General features: G+C 38.5%; 1 protein-coding gene and 1 pseudogene across 3 annotated transcripts; one reads left to right on the forward strand and one right to left on the reverse strand.

Moving 5' to 3' along the window:
- LOC127657621 (serine/threonine-protein kinase ULK4-like) overlaps positions 1 to 272 on the forward strand; it is a 287951-nt pseudogene extending 287679 nt beyond the window's left edge.
- A 274-nt stretch (positions 273 to 546) lies between these two features.
- On the reverse strand, positions 547 to 23219 carry LOC127657981 (catenin beta-1). 3 transcript variants are annotated; one of them, XM_052147023.1, is made up of 16 exons: positions 23053 to 23219; positions 14213 to 14257; positions 10205 to 10429; positions 9558 to 9811; positions 9233 to 9471; positions 8712 to 8913; positions 7872 to 8016; positions 7664 to 7767; positions 5695 to 6033; positions 5361 to 5519; positions 5005 to 5124; positions 4403 to 4553; positions 3964 to 4085; positions 1971 to 2031; positions 1486 to 1711; positions 547 to 1261 (listed from the first exon to the last, which is right to left on the reverse strand). In XM_052147023.1, the coding sequence occupies exons 2-15, from the start codon at positions 14223 to 14225 to the stop codon at positions 1503 to 1505; spliced, it is 2343 nt and encodes a 780-aa protein (XP_052002983.1). In that variant the 5' UTR covers positions 14226 to 14257; positions 23053 to 23219; the 3' UTR covers positions 547 to 1261; positions 1486 to 1502. The 3 variants fall into 3 exon arrangements, with proteins under 3 accessions (XP_052002983.1, XP_052002985.1, XP_052002986.1); XM_052147025.1 differs by lacking the exon at positions 23053 to 23219 and adding an exon at positions 22067 to 22298; XM_052147026.1 differs by lacking the exon at positions 1486 to 1711.
- Positions 23220 to 23651: the final 432 nt, after the last annotated feature.

A 23651-nucleotide genomic window follows, 5' to 3' on the forward strand; every position in this document is an offset into this window, starting at 1 on the left:
ATTTACCCATAATGAGTAATCTGTTCCCATTTCATGATATCCTTAATATCATGGTCAGTCTAAGTAATTGGTATTCTGATGCGCGTGTCATTGTTTGGATTACTGAGTTAGACAAATGAACGGTCATACTAATTGAAAAAGGTGTTTTGAAAAGGTTCAGTTTTTCAACCACTTGCAAATCAATTGAAACGTTTCTCTTTTCCAGGACCCATTCAGACATGACAGTGGAATCACTAGCTGCAGAAATTTTTAAAAGCATTGAACAAATCTGACTCCACGAAACTGCACTTCTTTCCTGGTATTTAATGCATAGATTTGCACTTATGTGATATTTGTATCTGAAACTCCTAAAGTAATAATTTCACAATTTGTACAGTAAAATTTATTGTAATTTATACTCTCTAAACCCAGAAAAATGCTTTTTTAGTAACCCCTCATTAACCCTAGAAACAACTTGCATCAACCAGTATCTTTCATAATTTGTTAATGTGCACCTTGTATGTATTTAGTCATTTTTAGAAAAATAGTCCACAAATGACATTTAAATTTAAGTCCATTTTATTGTTTAGCCAGGTCATAACCAAGCCTCCCACTGACATCACAGGCTACAATAATTAGGGGTTCTTTTCAAAACCTTTCTAAAGCTACCATCAAAAAAATAAAAATAATAATATTAAAAATGAAAACAAAACTGGCCCCAACTGATTGCAAACTCTTTTGAACATTTGTGATTTATTAAAGCAAGAGAGCAGATATTTGGACTTCTCCAATTCTTGGTTTTATACAAAAGCTACACAATGTTACATTTGATCAGAATACAATTCAACTGATTAATTAGTGTTCTACACCATAAACTTGATAATCTCCATGGATCATTACTACTATAACTCAACACTATGAGAGAGGCAGCTGAAAAGGAATACAAAGTTCTGCAAAATAAAATACAAGTATCATAAAGCAAGCAAGTACCATTACAGACCGAAATATCCTTTTAAAAATAAAAGTAATAAAATTACAGGCAAGGCTAAGGTTGAAAATTCCATCTTAGGATTTGCTTTTTGGGCTTTCTTCTGTCAATCACACCAAATTCTGACCAACTTTGACCAAAACAAAAGTTTTACTTCCATGTGTTCCCATAGGAAACTCAGCTTGTATTAGTGTGTCAGGCACTTTCAGAGAAACTAGCCCACTCTCTTGAGCCCGCTCAGCAACTCTACAGGCCAAAATCACAATGCAGGTTCATTCAGATCAGACGATACAGCTGCAGCAGAGAGAAAAGAGAGAGGGGGGGCAGATTAAAATAAGACAAACACACAAACAGGATTGCAATGGCTTTACCCACATATTCAGAATGCAGTTCAGATTAGTTCTGCAACTAGCGTGCTTTACTCCTGCTTTTCAAATCCCCCACACACAGTGCAGTCAGCACAGATCAAATGCAACCAGCCATTCATGTCAAGTGCATGTTTCAGCATTGTGCCTCACCTAAAAAGTCATTGTATTTACAGATCAGTATCAAACCAGGCCAGCTGATTGCTGTCGCCTGGTGGTAGGCCGTCAATCAGGTCCTGGGCGTGGCCAAGGTCGGGCAGGCCTTCTACTGGGTAATCAGGGCCGGGGTGGTGCCCGCCCATCTCATGCTCCATCATGGGATCCATGCCCATGGCATCCTGCCCATAACCTCCAGAATGGAAGGAGCGGTAGCTTGGGTCTGCAGACGAGGGGAGTGAATAAGAGTGGAGGAGAAGTGGAAGGGGGAGCACACATGTTAGAGGAAGCACATTAACACACGCAGCTCACAACAACACAACCTCAGTCCAACAAGACCAGAGAACACACAGCATGTGATGTGACCCAATTCAAGCAGTGTTTTGCCCTTGGTTTGGTGGGTGCAGGCTGAAGCAGTGGATTAGTGAGTATCACACTCTGATATTGAGAGCTCTGCTCATCTGTTACGTTAATGAACTTACCGTCCTGTCTGTAGCCCAGAGGCTCTCCCTGTGCGCCAATATCCAACCCCAGATCTCCAGTCTGCAAACAGCCGCATAAGAACATGATCATGATGAGAAACTTGTTCACTTCAGCCTCTAATTCTGCATAAATTAGCAACATGAGCTTTTATCAGATCAGTTCTGAAACTTTTCAAGTGCTTGAGGCTAGGGGTGGGCGGTATGACAAAAATATTTTATGGTAATGGTATTTATCACTATATTGATATTTGTGCTAGAAAATTTAACCCAAACACACAAGCATATAAATAAACCACATCAAAATAACTTTTTGATAATCCAGTGTTGTGGATATACCACAGTATAAAAACGATAACAGAATCTCTACTGTTTGACATTTCTACATTGCATGGTATATACCCTTCATAATGCCCAGCCCTACTTGTATCGTTAAAATCATTAATTTTGTGGCTACCGGACGAAAATTGAATTTTTCACTCAAATTTGAAAATAAAAATAATAAATTGTCTGTTTCAGGCTCATATAAACCATAATGCTTTGTTTTTAAGAAGTATCTGCCAAGTAAATACAGCGGGTGAAATAAGTATTTAACTCGTCAACATTTTTTTTCAGTAAATATATTTCCAAAGGTGCTATTGACATGAAATTTTCAACAGATGTTGGTAACAACCAAAGTAATCCATATATAAAGAAACCAAAACAAATGAGCTCAGCAAATTAAGTTGTGTAATAATGTGAAATGACACAGGGAAAAAGTATTGAAAACGCTTCATAAATATTCATTTAATACCTTGTACAAAAGCCTTTGTTGGTAATTACAGCTTCAATACACCTCCTGTATGGAGAAACTAGTCGCATGCATTGGTCTGGTTTGATTTTGGCCCATTCTTCCACACAAACAGTCTTCAAATCTTGAAGGTTCCATGGGTCTCTTCTATGAATCTTGATCTTCAGTTCTTTCCATAGATTTTCAATGGGATTTAAGACAGGTGATTGGCTGGGCCATTCTAGCAGCTTTATTTTCTTTCTTTGAAACCAATTCAGAGTTTCCTTGGCTGCGTGTTTGGGATCATTGTCTTGTTGAAATGTCTACCCTCGTTTAATCTTCATCATCATGGTAGATGGCAGCAGATTTTTTACTTTAAACAGCAATTTTCAGCAATGGAGTGCATTCAGGCCATGGCGGTGGAGTGCATTACTTACTGCTTTCTTTGAGACAACATTACCTGCTAATAGCAGGTCTTTTTGAAGCTCTACACAAGTGGTTCTTGGCTCTTGGATAACTCTGATTATTCTTTTCACTCCTCTGTCAGAAATCTTGCGAGGAGCACCTGGTCGAGGTAAATTTATGGTGAAATTATTGTCTTTCCACTTCCATATTATGGCCCCCCAACAGTGCTCATTGGAACATTCAGAAGCTTAGAAATGTGCCTATAACCAATGCCATCGTTATGTTTTGCAACAATTAGGTTGTGAAGGTCTTGACAGCTCTTTGCTTTTACCCATCATGAGATGTGTCTTGTGACACCTTGGCAATGAGACCTTTTTGTAGGCCATCAGTTGGGACTGAACCAGCTGATATTAATTTGCACTGACAAGGGGCTGGATTGCTTTTTAATTACTGATAGTTTTCAGCTGTTGTCTTGGCTTTCCATGCCTTTTTGCACCTCCCTTCATGTGTTCAATACTTTTTCCCTGTGTCATTTCACATTATTACACAACTTAATTTGCTGAGCTCATTTGTTTTGGTTTCTTTGTATGTATGGATTACTTTGGTTGTTACCAACATCTGGTGAAAATTTCATGTCAATAGCACCTTTGGAGATATATTTACTGAAAATGTTTTTGATGTGTTCAATACTTATTTTACCTGCTGTATACAAATATATCAATATTGGTCATAACAGATTTCATTAGGTGCTGATAATTTGTAGCCTTAATCTATAGCAGGGCTTTGTGCTAGAGTTGATTTAGCCAAGATGAGCCCTCATACCTCATTCCAGGTCATGGGCTCAGTTCTGAACAGAGAGCTGGTGAGCTCCACAGACAGTCGTTTCTTGTAGTCCTGGGGCTTATCCTCAGACATGCGGAACAGAACTGCAGCAGCGTATGTGGCTGTGGGTGAGAGATAGCGCTGTTAGTGTAAAAGAGTAAAAATTCAACCGAGCCACTGCCTCCAGTGGAAATCAGTGAAGGAAATAGCATTGTGGGTGAAAAAATTAAATACAAAATCTGCATGGTTTTGTATTCACACTTGCTTTTTCCGGTTTATTCCTGTGCAAGTTTAACTTGTTTCTCCAAACGTTATGTTGAGACATCTGAGAGGCAGTGACACAGTGCTGCCATTATTTATATTTAATTGATGTCTTTCTGCATTATTCTGTGCCAGTCAGTTCATACGCAGATTTTTAAGAGGGAGAGCACACACTCACCAACACCCTCGTTTCTGGAGTGGAGGAGCTCTGTGAGGGGAGCGGTGGCTCCCTCTGCCTCGATGGCCTCAGCTGCCTCCTTATCCTGAGCCAGCTCACACAACACACCTGCAGCTACACGCTGGATGTTCTCGATCGGAGAATACAGCAACTGCAGCATGACAGAAAGGGAGAGTAATCTCAATTTTGCAGGAATTGGTGACATATGTACAAGGTTACTGATAACAGATTTACAATTCTGAACTAGTGATCAACCAGTATGGGTTGTTCCAATGGCCATTGGTGATATCTTTATTGAGAGCAGGGTGATCAATGGCCAATATAATGCTGACATGTACAATTTAATGACAGCAAAATTAAATTACACTAATGAAAACAGTTTTGAAACTGTCACAAAGTAGGCAAATGCAGATAAGCTCAAAATGGCCAAATATTAATTGGCCCATTAATCAGCATGGTTGACTACAACTTATATGAACATCAACCATTTATGGCATCATGACTCTAAATCAGTCTGCCAGGAAAATCACATCAACTGGAGATAAAAGATGGACAGTTTGGAAACAGACTAATCAAGAGCATGTGAGCTCACAGTAACTGACCTGAACAAAAAGAGGAATAGTATTGAGTCCTCTGATGACAATTCTGTTGTGAATGTCTCTGGCTAGAATGTGCAGTGCTCCAGTGCAGCCCTCCACAATCTCCTCCATACGCACTCCCTCCTGCAACACACAGCATGTGTGAAAACCAAGCCAGTAGCCCATAAACTACTCAATTATAAAAGTTTAACTTATGATTTAGTCATGGATACTATAATGTCACAGATGTTCATCTTGCTGGCTTAAGTTGCCTTTCACATTCAAGTCGATCAAGAGAACATTAACTCAGGCCTGAACATTTCATTTCAAATATGAAAAATTGAGACAGGGAGAGCCTGTCTGTTCTGCTAATGACTCACCACAAACTGCTGTTGTGTTCCACCCATGGAGGTGCGTCTCTGAGTATCCTGATGAGCACGGACCAGAAGCTGCACCAGGCGGGGAATGGCACCCTGCTCTCTCAGTGGGGCGTGGTTGGCGGGACATAGCGCCAAGTTACGGATCAGTCCGACTGTGGCCTGGGAAACAATACAGCCATTTAACATTTTTTTAAAACAATAACTTCTAAAAATAACTTTAAAACCTTTCCCTAACATCATGTTTTTAGTCTGCTGACTACTGAAAATGCAAGTTCAGGCAAAATGGAAGCCAGTAACTTACAGTACAAAACTCTTCTGATTGGTGGATAATTACCTTAATGAGAGGCCAATGTGAGGGAGGATGGAGTAGTTTGACTACTACAGGTAGTCCATAATGCAGCCGCACTGCATTCTGGGCCATCTCTGCATCCTGGTGTCTGGATGTGAGGTGACGGAGAGCGCAGATAGCAGGCTCTGTGATGTCCTCCCGGTCAGCGGCACGCAGAACAGTGCGCACCAGTGCCTCGATGCCACCTACTTGGCACACCATCATCTTGTTCTTGTAGTTGTTGCATGTGAGGTTGGACAGGATTCCAGCGGCACATGTCACCACGTTAATGTCATCGGATCCGAGCAACTGGACCAGGGTGCCCAACAGACCCTCCATGCCCTCCTGCAGACCAGAAGAACCCAAAGTTGAGACATGATACTTTATTCAACCCAGAATTGACAATTACATATTAGTGGTCGACCGATATATCGCAGAGGCCGATACATTTTCCTGTTTGGCCGATTTGTTCCTTGAAGGCGCTGAGAATCGTCTGCTTGCAAGTGAAGCAACAGAAACATGTAAATGACCAGTCACAGTTAGTTTTGTTGATATGTGGCATCATGTTACTACAATAATAGACCAGTGTAATTTAAATGGTCCGCATATCAGAGCCATGGCAGATGCGTTTGAGCACATAATTTTAATGTGCTCGCCTGTTTCATTCTCCCTCTCTCTCCTCAACAATTCCCTGCAACTTGTCTAATGAAAAAAAAAGGCAAATATCAATAAAACTAATTATTTAATTTGCAGACTTACCATCTGCAAATATGCACATATCTCGTTTAAACAGATTCATGAACCTCACAAAAATCCAGTGTTTTTTCCCGTCAAGCACTTATCTAAAATCTTCCTCTGAAGTACGTATTCTATCAGCCAGAATCAAAACTTCAGGATAAGGATCAAAAGTTCCTCTGATACACAAATCATGACAGTCCGTCTGTGACAATCCAAGCATGAGCAAGTGCAAGTTTCAAAGTAAAAGCGTTTTGCGTGTGCTTTAAGTAAATGTCTTATTCACTATGCACAGTATGTACAATTTGTTTGATTCAGTATTTATTTTATTTTTTTTAAACGTGATTGCTAACGTAGACATGCCATTCATGGTTGCTGGTCTACTCTGTACTGTTATTTCCTTCTTCCTAATATATATATATATATATATATATATATATATATATATATATATATATATATATATATATATATATATATATATATATATATATATATATACACACATTTCATCATGTGCATATAACTAAAATTTATGACTACACAGAAAATCAGAAGAAACCGCTATCTACCATTTAACATACAATATTTTGTTTTGCTTAAGTTAAAGTTTAGTGTGAAATTAAGTAAATTTGGTGCTAAACAAGAGTTTATAATTTTTTTAGCAATTTTATGTTTATGTTATTTACTGTATTAAATCGTGTGATATATCGGCATTGTATCGGCCAGTCACTGCTCTCTTGATATCGGCATTGGCCAATAAAAAAAAACCCATATCGGTCAATCACTATTACAAATTGCAGGTTTTGTAGTCCTGCACAACACCAGTCACAGCCATTCGTAAGATTTTACGACAAGTTACATGAGGTTGTAAGCCTACCATGAGTGAATCTTAACAGAAATGCTAAATATCCCAGAGATGTTTAAAAATTCACAAAAACAGCTGGGTGAAATGTACACATAGCACAGGCATTACAACCAAATGTAGCAACTGTTCATGCTCTATCGACACTGTTCTTTCACAATTTGATGTCCTAACTGTGTGGGGGTTAGTGCTGACTACAGCCCCCAACCACTTGTCACGGACAAAGGCAGGAATGACTGTTACCTGCACATCTACTTCTGCTAAAGACGTCTTCTCCATGGAAACAATGGGGAGACAGAAAGAGAGGGCTCATGTAGGAAGAACAGAAGACAGTGTAAAAGAGCTGAGGGAAACGAGTGCAAGACACATCTGTACCTGTTTGGTGGCGGCATCTGAAAGATTCCTTAAAGTCCATAAGCAGTTCTGTACCAGTCGCTGGCTGGGATCTGTGAGGTGAAGGCCGAGTGCTTGCATGCCACCTGAAAACACACACACAGCTTGTATTCATTCACTCCTGTAATAAAATAGTGAAAACTTATTTGTAGCTTTTGACATTTTTGCTTGTCCATGTAAGTCAACGCACCAGCTTCAACAATGGCAGGTTTGTTACTAGAGCAAACAGAAAGGACTTTGAGCACTCGACTGTTGGTCCACAACAGTTTCTCATAGGTGTAGGTCCTCATGATGTTGACCAGAGCCTGTGGGCCTCCGCTCGCCAGAATGATAAGCTGGAAATAAAGGCAAATTATGTGATTTATTTTACATCAGATTAAAGTCCTGTTCAATGTAGTGCATGAAGCACAGCTCAAATCAGTTTATGTTTGTATACAGTGTCCTTGGTCTTTGTGACATAAAATAAATCATGTAACAAATTTCTGTGCTTTTTTGTAAGTAATTAATTTTCGTGATTTGTCCAAGACTTTGCTATTTACATAACAAATTGCAGGTTTTGTAGTCCTGCACAACACTGTACATTGCACTCACAGAGAGCAATTTCTAGCAAATTAAATATTTTGGAGCAGAGCCTAATTAGAACAAAAACATTGAAAACAAATCCTAAAAAGTCGAAGAACTGTCTTTAATTTCAATGACTTTTCCAGGGCTGGAAATCACAATTTTGAAATCTCCTGATATTTCCATGTTTTCCATGACCATGGGAACATTGCCACATTGTCTGAATATTTTAGCTTACATCAAAGTAATACAGCTCAGTTCAGAACACGATGGAAGCACAAAAGACAACGTCAAAACAATTAAAAAAATAGCAGAGATGCAGATCAGCGATGAGTGACATAATATAATGCAGTTTTGAAATCACTCAGTAAACATGCGAGCAGTTGGCCAAGAACTCTAAACCCCCTGTTGTGCCTATTTTAGATGATTCTGCCTCTGAGCACAAACTGAAAGTCTTGAGGTTTCTTACTTTGCTTTCCTGATTGCCGTATGCCAGAATCTGAAGACAGTCTGTCGTGATCGCGAGGAATTTGACATTTGTTTTGTTCAACAAGGCCACCATTTTCTGCAAACCTCCGGCCAGACGGACTGCCATCTTTGCTCCTTCCTGATGCAGTAGCAGGTTGTGTAGAGTTGTGATCGCATAAAACAGTACTGAGTCCACAGGGGAGCTGAGGAGACCACAGTAATTTTAATTAGTGTCAAACTAGAGGCAAATAATGGGATTCAACCTTCAGCACGCGCACACACAACAGATCTCCGTTTGACTTCAAAACTGATGTTCACTTCCCTGAATAAAATGGAAAAGCTGTGTATTTGTCTACTTAAAGGATAGTTTATCACAACTTTTTATTCCAAAGACTCCCTTTGTGTCCCACAGAAGAAAGTCTTACACATTTGGAACAACATGAGGGTGAGTAAATGGTGACAATTTTCACTTTCTGGTGAACTATCCCTTTAAAGACTGATATAGCTTGAAGGAGAACCAACCCAAGCATCTTCACAAGGGCAGGGATGCCTCCCGATTTGAAGATGGCGAGCAGGCCTTCTCTGTGGTGGGAGAGGTTGTGCAGGGTGCCGGAGGTACAGCGGGCTGTCTCAACGTCATTGGTGTTCTGCATGGTCCTCACAATGGCCGATACCATCTGCGGAGATCGCATGATGGCGTGACGAGAGGCCTCTTTCTTAGAAAGCTGGTGCACCATTACAGCTGCCTTATTTACCACCACCTGACAAAGAGAAAATGAGAAGTTAACAAAGTCTGACTGAATGTCACAACACGGGTAGCTTTTAGCAATCGGTCTCCATTCCGCACCTGATCTTCATCGTTCAGTAGTTTGGTGAGCTCTGGAATGGCGCGTGTGGCCAGCTCTGCATCATCCTGATAGTTAATGAGGTTGACCACGGCGTGTTTGAGCATCTGTGAGGGTTCTGCCAGGCGCTGGACGTTTGTGGGGTGGTTAGAATCGAACTGTGTGGAGGGGATTTGCATGCCCTCGTCCAGAGTCTCGGGGAACATGGCCGCCCGGACTCTCTGTGCTCTGGTCATGGCGTACTGACCATCAATATCTTTAAAGAACCACAGCACAGTCCATTAGCAGCATATCAAGCAAATGCCTTTGAATTATGCACAGTAAATGTAAATGACTTCAGATCTGTTATATCTATGAATAAAGCAGTGATGATATAAAATAAAGACAAACAAGCCAGCCAGAACAACAAAAAAGCAATTATCTTAGTGTCACGTCTTGCCCATGATCCGTGTGAGCGAATAGTTTAAATATGTATGATGTAAGTGTAATATGCATTTTCTGTTCTATTCTAGGATTTGTAATTTTTTTTTATTATAATAATGCATCTCATTATTTACGTTTATTTTTATTCTTCCGATCAGTTCTTGTTCCCATATTAGTTGTTCTCAAATAAACACATAAGATGCTGGAATAGAAATGCATAACATACCTGCTACCTGCTCCTGGTTGAAGGACTGGTTAAAGCCCTGCTCCCACTCGTACAGCACTTGATTATCTACATCCTCTTCCTCTGGGTTGCCCTTGCCACTCAGGGATGGGGCAGTTGTGGTGGCCCCAGAGTGGATACCTGAATCCAGGTATGACTGCTGCTGCCAATGACTGACTGCAGCCTTGCGGTCTGGCTCCATAGCCATATCCAGCTCCATCAGATCAGCTGCCCATGAAGAGACATTACATAATGAGATCACCACATCCATATACAGATTACATAAAATGGATCAATACAGGCTATAGTTTACATATAACCCGTTATGACAAAGCTCCTGAAAAAATGTTACAGTATCGGCGGATCAGATGACATGAAAATCGGAAATTGGTATTGGTAAAAATCCTGACTAGAGCATCTCTAAATGTTAACAACTGTCGATCAAGGATATTTCTGAACTTTGCAACCCTGTTTGCAATGCACTAATTATCTGGTTCACTGACTAAATGTTTTTACTGATGAAACTTAATTTTTAGAGGATGTGGGGAGTTGCATGTGACAGTGATCTTTGAGTACAGAAGTGCTGTAACAACGCATCAATAAAATTTGTAATAAATCAACAAAGAATTTGTGCACAGAGAAGCTCCGAAAACCCCATTGAAAACCTCTGGAATGTGATCAACAGTAAGACGGATGGCCACAAGTCAACAATCAAAGCAGAGCTGCTTGAATTTTTGCACCAGGAGTGGCATAAAGTCACCCAACAGCAATGTGAAAGACTGGTAGAGAGCATGCCAAGACGCATGAAAGCTGTGATTGAAAATCAGGATTATTCCACCAAATACTGATTTCCGAACTCTTCCCTACGAACTGGTTTACTTTGCATTATTTATGGTCTGAAAACACTGCTTTTTTTTTTGTTATATTGACCAGCTGTAATTTTCTGCAAACAATTGCTCTAAATGACAATATTTTTTTGGGAATATGGGTGAAATGCTGTCAGTACTTTATAGAAACAATTTTTTTTTTTTTACTCAAAAACATTCCTAAATCCATAGAAACAGATAATTTTGCAGTGGTCTCTTAATTTTTTCCAGGGCTGTATATACAAATGTCAGCACTTTTAAAATCTGCGATTAATGGCAATTGATTTTGAAAAAGCATGTGATTAAATTTAATTGACTGACAGCACTAATAATAACACAATTCATTATTTTCAGCCAAGCAGAATTAATATTTCTATTTTGGTCTCAACACAGCCCTGAGCTGGGCTGATTTTTAGTCCCATTCCATTTCTAATGGATAATTTAACACATAAACAGTACATTTTGTTAAGTTTTAAAAAGAACTGTATCGTTACTCGATCCGAATCGTGAGATGAGTGAATTGTTATGCCTTTAATAGTTTGTTTTTAATGAATAATTTAGATAATAATTTATCAGATTAATCGATTTATCAAATAAATATTTGAAGATGAATGGATTATCAAAGTAATCATTAGTTGCTGACCTATATTACAGGTAATGCTGTTTTTTAGCACAATCATGTTATGGTGGACAGAATATTTAAACTGGCCACATAAAATATTTAGAATAGGCAAAATACTCAGAATATGCTACTTAAATGCCACTACCGTCTGTGTAACCATGCGTGTTTGACCGGCCGACATCAATTAGGTATAAATTATATGGATGAGTCGCTAATAATTAAATCGTTATTGCAGTCAACAAAAAAAAATATTTAACTTAAATCCTTTGGCAATATACAGCACAAGGCTCATAACTAAATTTAATTTAAAATGTTAAACATTTTGGAATCTAAAACTTTGCACAATTTGTTTTCTGCTATGCATGTTCATCTTTGCTTTGGGTTAGTTCTAATTTAATCAGTAAACCTGATATTAAAGAACTGATAACCAATTAAGTGGAAAGTGTAAATAAAACCAATTACTGAATTTTCCAGATATAATGTCACACCTGAATTGAAGAAGTCGCACCTGGTCAAATTAGCATTGTTGAGCGAATAAATCAGATAAGTCACATCTCTGTATAAGTCACACTGACAGAGTTTGCATACGGCAGGCACTAGAACCCGGGAGCAGCCACTCGAATTCCCTTTAGATGGCCAACATGTCAGACCTGCTCAGTGAAGATTACCTCAGGATCTACATCATAAGCTATATTTGACCTTGTTTTAATCAGGAGCATTTATTCAAAGTAATAATGTAAAGTTTTCATATTCTGTTTGTGTCGTGAAAAAAAAATAAAACGCAACAAATAAGCCAAACTGTAAATAACATACATATTTAAATATGCTGCATACAAATAAACAGCTTTTAGTCTGTGAGTGAAACAATGTGCCTGTATTCTTTTCATTCATTAAAGGGATTGTGCAGCCAAATATTTTAATTCTCATTTACTCACCCTCGTGATATCCCAAGTGTGTATGACTCTTTCTTCACCAAAACGCATTTGAAGAAAAATATCTAAGCTCAGTAGGTCCTTAAAATGCAAGTGAAGCTTGAAGCTCCAAAATTAACAGACAGTCAGCATATACATCATTAATACGAGTCCAGCAGTTAAATTAATGTCTTCTAAAGTGACACGATCGCTTTTGGAATGAAAAGGGATCTATATTTAAGTACTTGTAATCCAATGATTTTGGTAGGCTTCACGAGAGGGTGGAGCACAGTCTCTAGTGTGATGTATTTGCGTTGCAATGATGTGGACGTGATCTAACGTTCTTCACTCTGTTTAGACATCCAGGATAAGCACAAAAATGCACCATTGAAAGACAGATAAATACAGATCTAAACCAAAAAAATAAAAATACCAAGATACTGTAAAGCGTTTCTCTTTCTCATTTGTAAACTGCGCTGCTGTTCCAGCTGTGACATACATTCCTAAGTTCTCACGTGTTTCAAATGCTAATGTGATTACATCACACGTGCATACTGCTTCTGACCGGAAGAAAGATTTAGATTAAAGTACTTAAATATGCATCTTTTTTGCACCAAAAGTGCTTTTTTTGCTTTGGAAGACATTAATTTAACCGCTGATGTCGTATCAATGACATTTATGCTGACTGTCTGATTTTCGGAGCTTATAAAAGAGAAATCTAAATTTACTTGCATTTTAAAGACCTTCTGAGCAAAGATATTTTTCTAATTTTCTTCAAATGTGTTCTGGTGAAGAAAGTCAAACGCACCTGGGATAGCATAAGGGAGAGTAAATAATGATTTTATGAATACAAATTCTCCACCCTGCTCAGTCAATCTCCAGTTTAACTTTCACATTCTTTTGTTTTTGGTGATTCACGCTCTTCATGCATATTGCCCCTTACTGGACAAAGTGTTAGGACAAAACAAAAAATAAAAAGACTTAAATATTGATCTGTTTCTCACTTCTGAAAATATGGATTAAAACACTGGAGTCACATGGACTACTTTTATTCTGCCATTGTGTGCTTTTTGGAGCATCAAAATGAGCAACTTGCATTGTATGGACCAAATAGCTGAAATATTTTTCTAAAAGTCTTTGTTGTGTTCTGCTGAGGAAAAAGTCAAATACAGCTGGGATAGCACAAGGGTGAGTAAATGAGAGAATATACATTTTTGGGTGAACTATCACTTTAATTGTTCTAGCATTTATTAAAATGTTATGATTTGACAATATTTAAACTGGCTGTATAAAGGTGGTACTTTGTATAGGGTTCCTTAAAACGCTACTACCATCTCTATGACTGATGTTTTCATGTTTGTGTTTATGTGTATGGGATTTGGGGTGTAGCATGTTTGACCGACCGACATTAATAATGTATAAATTGTGTAAATAACTGACTTCTGACTTTAAGTCGCAGGACCTTTCTGATGATGAAAAAAAAAAGACTTATATTCTGGAAAATACAGTAGTGGTGTAGCTACTTAATATTTTGATTTTCTAAAAAGGCATTTTGCCTTTATGTAGACTATAGCAGAAGTAAAGCAGAAATGTTGCAAACAGCAAAACTTACATTGGGTCGCCATGGTTCTCTCAGAGCCAAGCACAGCTTCCTAATCTGAAAGAGACACACAGCAGCATGGTTAATTTTACATTCTCCATGCCAACTCTTAGTCATACACTGGTCAAACACTCTCAAACACATTCCAGAGAAGTGCAGCGTTCAGAACACACAAGCCTCAGTGTTCTGACTGAATACTCTGGCTTTCTAACCTGACTGCAGCTGGGATGAATGTGACAGGATGTGCCACATTACACACAACCGCTGTTATTATCTGCAAGTACCTAATGATACACTCCGGAAAGGGCCATGATGAACAATAAACAGTACGAAAAATAAACACTGAGAACTCAGGGATTTGGGAAGTTTCTGTAGCCATTTCTCCATTCTATCAAGAGTGTGCATGAATCAGATAATCAATATTTCAGTAGAACAGTATCGTTAAATTTAAGTTGTTCCAAAAAGGCACACTAAACTTTTAAAGTATAATTGTAAATGTATCAAAATGTAAGGATTTGCAAAAATAAACATATTTGGAGGGGGAATTAAAATATTATTCTACTAAGTCAAACAGAAGCATGATAAAAGTCACTTCAAATGTTCAACCACAATCTCCTCCTCCCAAGCCACGAGGATTTTTAACACATATCCTAGCAAAAGGGGTGCTAAAGATACAAATTTCTATTATGTGCTTATTTAGAAACCCCACAATCTTTAGCATCAATATGCGTGTGACATTCTTAGCTGATTGCCTATCAACATCAGCAGTTAACACCTACTGAAGCGATATAGAATTCAGCAGCTCCGTCTGGGGGCCCCCAGTCTCCTTTCCCTTTTGTGAGGCCTCCTCCAGAATTTCCATAACACAGGCCCTGACTCTTCCCCCATTATTCAGGCATGGAAAACCCTTCTCTGAGTCAGTAGGCAGAATGCAGCTCCTCGCAGAAATGCTCCTACAATCTCATGTTACATTGAGACCCAACCTGGCTGCCGATGTCTCTGTGTCTGCTAGCGAAACAGTCAATCAAGTCTTCCAAAGCACAAACATGCTGCAGCATGTAAAAGTCACTCAGCTTAAGTCAACACTGAAGTGATGTTTTTGTCCTCACCATGGACAAAAAAGTAAACAAAGTTTGACACAGAAAGGATCGGTCAATTAGTCTGAGAAAAATAGATTTCCCTGTACATTTGACTCTAAAGTCTTGCTCGCTCACGTTTGTCTGGATTTTGCTTTTGAAAGCAGCCTCTTCAGTTCAGGTGCTGAATTAGGCCAAGTAAACGCTAAACAATATTCACAGTGTTTTATAGAAAAACTTCAATTATACACAAATAATGCCCCTTAAAAAACAAGTCAGGAAAGAATCAAGAATCTCATACTAGGGATGTGCACGTGTACTCGGGTCCTCGGACGTGGCAGCAATGATCGATCAGGAAAACGATGATCGATGGTGATCAAGCATGATGTGACTTCACTTAATTAAATTCAGTGACCGTTACCTGAAAACTAAATACAAATGTGTCAAAGGAGGGAGCTTATTTTTAATTTTGAAATTGATTACGTTGCGAATTTGAGGGGTACATTGATTGTCAGAGATGTTTCATAGAAACCAAACTGATGATATACGACGCTGCGATGCTATCGTTATGATAATCAAAGAGTAATTAAGCGTGTTTTGAACACCAGTCTCTGCAAAACGTTTGCCACGCACATTTTATCATCATTTAAAATGTAAGAACTTTTACTCGTTAATGGATATTATTTAAAAAAAAAAAAAAAAAAAGAGAGAATGTTAGTCACTGACTGTAAACCTCCCTGCCATGGGTCCAGAAATGTTTGCGTAATTTAACACGCACCTGCCATCTTGACAAAATGGGTGTTGAAGATTTCTGCATGAGTTTCCAAGTTAGAAGTCTGACCTAGTCATTCTGTTGCAATTTCCCCAGTTGAATGGTGAATTGAATGGAAGGCGTCACGAATCATCACAGCAACAACAATATGGAGCATTGCGGCTTCTTATATATACACAGTTATGTACATGTCATTGCCCCTAGAGTACTCAAGAAGTCAGAAATACCTAAATTCCCAGTTTACCATTGTCAACAAAAAGTTGTTCACTTAGTTTAATCACAACGTATCAATTTGACAAAAAAAAGCTCCAGGTAGAACATATTAGTGTTTTCAAAAATACCGGTACTCCGGTACCAAGTCGGTACTGAAACTAAAACATTTTTATGATACCAGAATTTCTGATGGTACCGGGAGTACCGAGTACCAGGTCTACCCAGTACCCATGCAGCGTAGGGAACTTTTAAACACTCACAAGCAAAAGATGATGACAAGAAAAGCTGCTGCGGAGTCTCATCTGAATCTTGTCGAAAAGAAAAGCGGAAAAAGCCAGGTTTGGAAACATCATAGATCAGCAAAAACCTATTTTTAAACGCTGCTTTCGCAATTTTCTGACAAAAGGAGATAACACAAATTTAATAAAGCACCTGAAAGACAGACAACTGGATTTATTCAAGCAACCAAAGCAGGTTAGTTTAAAAGCATAATATCATTTGCATTAGGGCTGAAACGATTAGTCGACATTATCGGCAAAGTCGAAAATAAAAAAATTACAAGAAAAATTGCCATTGTCAAATAGCCGTTTGAACTCATTTAACGAAAAATTAAATCATATTAAACTGTAATGACGCGCGAGAGCAGCACTGCAGTTCACACTTGACTGAGGAAAGGAACAATTACACAGATCACAGTCCAGATGCACTCTAAACTTTCACAGCTTCATTTTATGTAGATCCCAAAGTATTAGGGAAGTATAAAAAAAATTTCAATTCAGAAGCAGTCTCGTTGTGGAATAAGTGGAGCAGGTTTAAAAATGTTTAACAAAAACATCCCGGCATTACAAATGCAGATATTTATTCAGTTATAGCTTTATTAAAGTTCAAATAATACAGAAGCAGATCATGCTAATAACTATAAACTCAGAAACTGGCATTTCTCTGGGTGGCAAGCGCCTCTTCAATAAGTTGCGTGAATGTCCCGATCTAAGGGGAGAGACTGAAACTGCACCCGGCTGAGAGAGACAAGAAAATGGCAATATGCAGCTTTATTAATAAGAGAGCACTTTGCACATTAGTTTGGAAATTGTTTTTTTATTCATTCTATTGTATGCTTGTTTATTTATTTATTTAGTACTTGGTAAAAACTTTTGCAAAAGTTGAAGCAAATCTTATATAAGTGTTCAAAAATACTTTAAGCATACATTGTACAATTTTGTTAGAATTCAAAAATAATATATTTAAATTAAAGTGTTGCTCAATGGCATATTTCTGTTCTTAGTTCTGCTGCTAATGTTTTGTTAACTTTGTTAATAAAAGAGTGTTATTTAGTAACCTGTTTTTGCTATGGTACCGAAAATGGTATCGAGTACCGTGAAATTTCAATGGTATTGGTACCGACTACTGAAATTTTGGTACCGTGACAACACTAGTACATATTCTTGCAAAAAGTGTTAGCGAAAACTTTAAAGTTATTTATTACTTTTTACGAATTCCACAAATTACAACAAACTCATAGTGACTGCACACAGTCATAACATACAGAAATTACTATGATTTAAGTCTCACAAACCTCAAGTACACAGACCTTATTCACAGTATTGCCATCTTTGATTTTTGAAAGGAAGGAAAAAAAGGCTGTGAGGGATACACTTACCATCTCTTTCAATGACATGCACTGTAAAAAGCTCCTGGAACACACATAGAGCCATTGTCTGGAACTTTGTCAATAAAATTTCTTGAAACAACAGCAGAAGAGACCAAAGATGCACCAATAACAATTTTTTTATTTTGTTCCAATTCTGATATCAGAAACCTCAGTATTGTCCAATACCGATCCCCATCTGACACCAGTGTTGATTCTTTCAGAATCAGTTTAGAATATCTATTCTATACCACACTCTGTGATACTAATTGGGAGTGCTCTTTTCATATGTAAAGAAACAAACCTCTAAATACACATTAGAAAAACTTTAACTAGTCTACTGGATAATGTAGCAGCAAAATTAACTGTAATTGCTGTGAAAGTCTTCAGTAGAAAGGGGTCCATTTTTCTTTGCATTTATTTTCGTATATCTGTACTTTAAATTATTTTGTTCACTTTAGTTGTAAGATGTCAGTCCACTTTCCATTCACACAGTTATTTTTTGGAACCCAGTCAACATAAATATTGTTGTAATTTGTAAACAAATTATGATACTAATAATAATAAATTATTTACTTTTTGAAATAAATGTTAAATATCCATTCCCGAAAAAGTTGGGACAGTATGCAAAATGACAAACAAAAATGAGTGATTTGTCAATTATATTCACCCTTTGCTATATTAAAAGCACCACAACTACACATATGATGATGTTTTACCTAGTGAATTTCATTTATTTATGTACAGTAATTTCAAATCAATTTATTGCAGCAAACTCAAAACAAGTTGACACAGGGGAAATTTAAGACTAATAACAATTTGACGAGTTGAAATAACAAGGTGATGTGAAACTGGAGATGTTAAACAGGTGAGACAATCATGTAATAGTACTTTACACTGTGTAAGGTGCCTCCAAAAACAACCTAGTCCTTCAAGAGCAAGAATAGTTCAAGACTTGTCAATTTGCTGACAGCTGCTTCAGCAAATAATCCAGCACTTTAAGAACAACGTTCACCAAAAACAAACTGAAAGGATTTTGGGCATTTCACCCTCTACAGTGCACAATATAGTTAAGAGTTCTGAATGTGTGTGATCTCTGATCCCTCAGACATCACTGTCTTAAACATAATTCATCTGTCATGGATATCATGAACATGGGATTGGGATAACTTTAGTAAACCTTTACTAGTCAACACCACTCATCGCTGCATCCGCAAGTTAAGACTTTACTATGCAAAGCAGAAGCCCCACATCAACACTGTCCAGAAGCGCTGCCGACTTCTCTGGGCTCTGTCTCATCTTAGATGAAAGCAAACAGTGGAACTGTGTTTTTTGGTCTGACGAGTGCACATTTGAAATTGTTTTTGAAAAACAAAGCTGTTGTGTTATCCAGGCCCAAGACGAAAATTACCATCCAAGCCGCTATCAGCATCAGGTCCAAAAATCCTACATCACAGAATTAATGACTTGTGGTTCATTAAGTTGTTCCTTCACCAAAAAGACCAGCTGATAGGAGTGATTCGTTCTGGAGGTAGAGCTGTATGTTTTGCTGTGAAGATTACAAAGAATTGGTTTAGGGTCATTTGACATGGAATCGGACTGCACTGGTTACTCCGTAAATTTTGTTCTGTCGATTAAAAAAATGGCTCCTAAGAGTAAATAGTTTGAGAATCAAGCAACACCGAATGCGCTATATGTTTTACAGTATAGATTCGAAAGAACTGACTCAAGTCATTTGGATCGTAAATCTGTCTACACTGGTTGTGCTGTACCATTTAGCGCTGCTGGTTGAATAGCGGTGTTGCAATGGTGCTGAATGTTAGCATTCTTTGAATGCCTTTGTTTTACAAATGGAATTCTCACATGGACCAACACAAACCAGGTGCCAAAATAAGCCAGTTCCAGGATGATAACAGAACTGACTCAAAGGATATGAAAACAAATCTCTCAGTCCCAATGCAGCAAACGAGAAGCATATTTCACTCCACTTCCAATGCAATCAAAACTACCTGGTCATCTCTTGCATATATGCCAATAACGTGGACAGCTCTCCTCTAGCATGCAGCTGTCAGTATTGTTAATGCAGAGCATGTATAGTGTGTTTGATAAAGGGATGTGTAAAACACAATGCTGCTGTGGCCCTCTGCTTGGGGATGCCGAAAGTTTCAGAGCAGTCAGCCAGATGCTTAAGTCTCAGACTCCCAACATCTGGAGACAATTGTGGAGATACAACCAGCAGCATACAGGCCTTAACCCCCATCTAGTATTTCTGCTCATTTGCACAAAACACGAGGTGGCAACTGAGCCTATGCCTTCAAGAAATCCCCCACACCGGCTACACTTAACAGTCCTCTCGCTCCCAGTAAACTGAGAAGAATCGTGGAAATAAGCCTAACAAACAACTGCAGGTTAGTCAGGGTCAATGATGAGGTCACATTGATTGTAGATGATGGTCAATTTTCACTATGAGTGGTCCATCGCTGGGTTATAAAACCAGCTAAATGGTCTGTGTGAGACTAGAATCGTGAAGAGCACAAGTTGAGGGTGAGCTGTTAAATTAGCTGCCCTCACTAGTGTACTTATTTCACAGACAGACTGGCTCAGGCATGGAAAAACACAACCCTAGTAAAATGTGTTTGTTTTCACTGCCTGGCCAAGATCAGACACCAATTTGAAACGTGTTAGTTCTTCTACAGATTTGAACATGGGTGCAGTTGGTCACATTGGAAAAAAAACAGTAGAGAGAGATATGTACCATATATACTTCTATTGATGATGTTACTAACAATGAGCAGTAAATAAGCACTTGTTACTTATGGTCCCAGTCTGACTTGGAGCTTGGCACACACATCTATGTTATGCATACGTTAGCTCAACTAGAATTTCAGAGTCAGCATTCTCAGGAAAGACAAACTCCTGCAGCACAAGCCAGCTAAAAACAATAGCCTGGACTGAACCTCTTGTTGTTCTGTCGATTTTCCACTTCATCCACCCTGGCTGGAGCTCCAACATTAATAATAAAATAAGTTAGCCTAAATGCGCATACAGCTTGTATATTGCTTGAAAACCCCAAAGTAAAAGTTGATAGAAAAACAGACAAAAAGGCAAAAGACCACCAACCAAAAGTTCTTCCAAACACTGTGCCCCTTCCATACTGAAAGACAGACTCCTCCAATGAAACCCAATGAGGCGTGAGAAGACTGGAGGCATTTGTTTGTAATCCTTGGCAATCAGACAGCATGTGAATTTAAATATCACCCCAATGGCTTGGACTAAGTGCCTGTTGTGACCAAGAGTGTATGCAGCTTAGGTAGTGATTTCAACACCCGAATTAGATTTCAGAAATCAGCCTATTGTGTGCAGTATCTGAAAAGATTGTCTCAGTTGCAAGATCCCACTAACATTCTGTACAACAAATCTGTCCAAATGAGTCACTTGTGATGAGAGCTAACAGCCCAAGTCTGCACACATATGCATGTCATAAATTTGGCTGTTCTCATTGCATTTTGACTTCACATACCTGATTCATATAATAAAACACACTACAGCCACTGTGCAAACGAAATGATTAATTCAGATGCAAACATGCCATAAATACTGAGAACCTCCATTCCAAGGACTCAGAAATGCAAAGTGTAAAAACAGTGTCCTAATAGCACAGATTAACTAAATGAGGGTACATAATTTGACCAATGTGTGGTAATGCTTCTTGAAAACTACATTTGAGCTTCACCTTGACTGAAGTAACAAGTTAAAATTGTCATTTTATTTCGGTATTCCTAAATATTGACAATATTCCAAAATCTTCTCATAAAACAGACTTTGTAAACTGACGGATATGAAATTTAGGAGCAGACACAATAGACAGGGATTAAATAAAACAATGTAATGCCTGATGTATTTTTTTTTTTTTCACTCTCGAGCACTCAATTGCATGGTAGGACATAGGTGGAGTGAAATGCACATATGTTTGGAATACTTTTTACGCAAAGTGAATCATTAGCAAAGCCTGGGGTAGTCGTGGCATTTTATGTTGAGCTAAAAACATCAAGCCTTTACCACTAATCATTAACCTACACAATTAAAAGTAAATATACCAAACACTAAGAGGTTGTCCAGGATACGGTCATTTGCAATATGAATGCAATAATGTCACTTACCGAATCTGACCAGCAAACGCACACAGCTTGGCAGAAATATCAGAGGTGTATGCTGTATTAAAGCATGAGTCAGTTGGGTATAATCTTAAAAAAAGTGAAGGGTTATTATGGTATGGAACATAGGGTTTTTGGGTATGCACCCGTGTGCGCGCATTGAGCCCGACGGTCCCCACCCCCATCAACAGCTCCAACAGAGTCAGATTTCACTCAAGCTCCTCCTCGACTTCCTCTCAACGGCCAAACACTTTAAATGCCTTTGTTTGTTTCTTACAAAGACACTTTAATATGGATCATATTCACAGTATCTACAATTAAAACACGAGTGTCCTCGCATCATTAGGGTTTATAACTCTTAAGTGATACAGTTGGTAACATTAGACAACCAAGTTAAAAACGAAATCAGATTGAAAGTGGCACGAAAGTTAATTATCAAACCGCAAAAGAACACTAAACATTTTAGTGGTTTTGTTGTAAATGGTCAAATTGGGCTGAAAAGTCAACTAGAAGACTGCATTAGTTTACCATAGACTAACTTTCCATCTACAGCCTCAGTTAAACAAACCCAAGGCAGATAACGGCAAAACAAAACAACTTGAGATGTTTAAATGTACGAAATAAAGAGTAAAGAGAAAACAAAACGCCACCATTTATGTAAAACGAAACATATTTCCAGTTGAACTAGATGATATATTACAGTCTCCACAGAACATTTTCCCAGCAATTAAAATGCTAACCAATTAGCAGCAAAGACACTTAAATGTCTTCGTCGGAGCTTTAAACACAGTTTCTGATCATTCAAACGTGTCGAACATTACCGTCTGACACGTTTGCGCTTCTATGTGTAAATGTAGGTGGAATGCGGCCGCGATGTTTGGAGTAATGTGTCCACTGCCTGATCACCTCCTCATTTCCCACAGCTGCGGCAAGACCGTCAAAACATGCCATGAAATAACCAACCACAGATTTGATCTGCCCACAACATTTACCTGTGTCAAAAGCTGTATATTCCGTGTTCGCTAGCCAATACTTCAACACGAATAAAGGCGACAATCCGTTGAGAAAATGTCAGGGAATGACCCGCAGCGCGCGGCAGCTCCTGCTGAGAGTGAGTGAGAGGAATCCGGGCTCGCGCAGCACCAGCACACAGGGAAAGATGGCGTCACTCCATAAGTGCGCGAGACATAAAAACTCCACACACACACACCATATTCTGCCGCCTTCTGGCAAACTAGACCCCGTGTCGTTCGGTTTGTTGTTGTATGGAATAGAAAAAATGTGTCAGTACCTTAACAATGACTTACAGAAATTACACTTGTTATTGTTTAAGATGACTGCGAGCCCAGTCCTGGAAAATGTAAGATGAATGTAAGATTATTTGAAATGAGGAGTCGCGCGTAGGACTATGGGATATACAAGGCTGTAGTGCGGCAAAGGGGGCGCACCTATTCATTAAGTTTTACGAGTATCGCCAAAAAAAAAAAAGTGTTTGTTGACGAGAAGCAGCACAACTTGCGCTATATTATGAAAAAAAAAAAAAAATCGTATAATTTCTTAGTGTGACTGTGAATAAATATTTGAAAACCGT

This window comes from Xyrauchen texanus, chromosome 17 (assembly GCF_025860055.1).
Source record: "Xyrauchen texanus isolate HMW12.3.18 chromosome 17, RBS_HiC_50CHRs, whole genome shotgun sequence".
NCBI classification, from domain to species: domain Eukaryota; kingdom Metazoa; phylum Chordata; class Actinopteri; order Cypriniformes; family Catostomidae; genus Xyrauchen; species Xyrauchen texanus.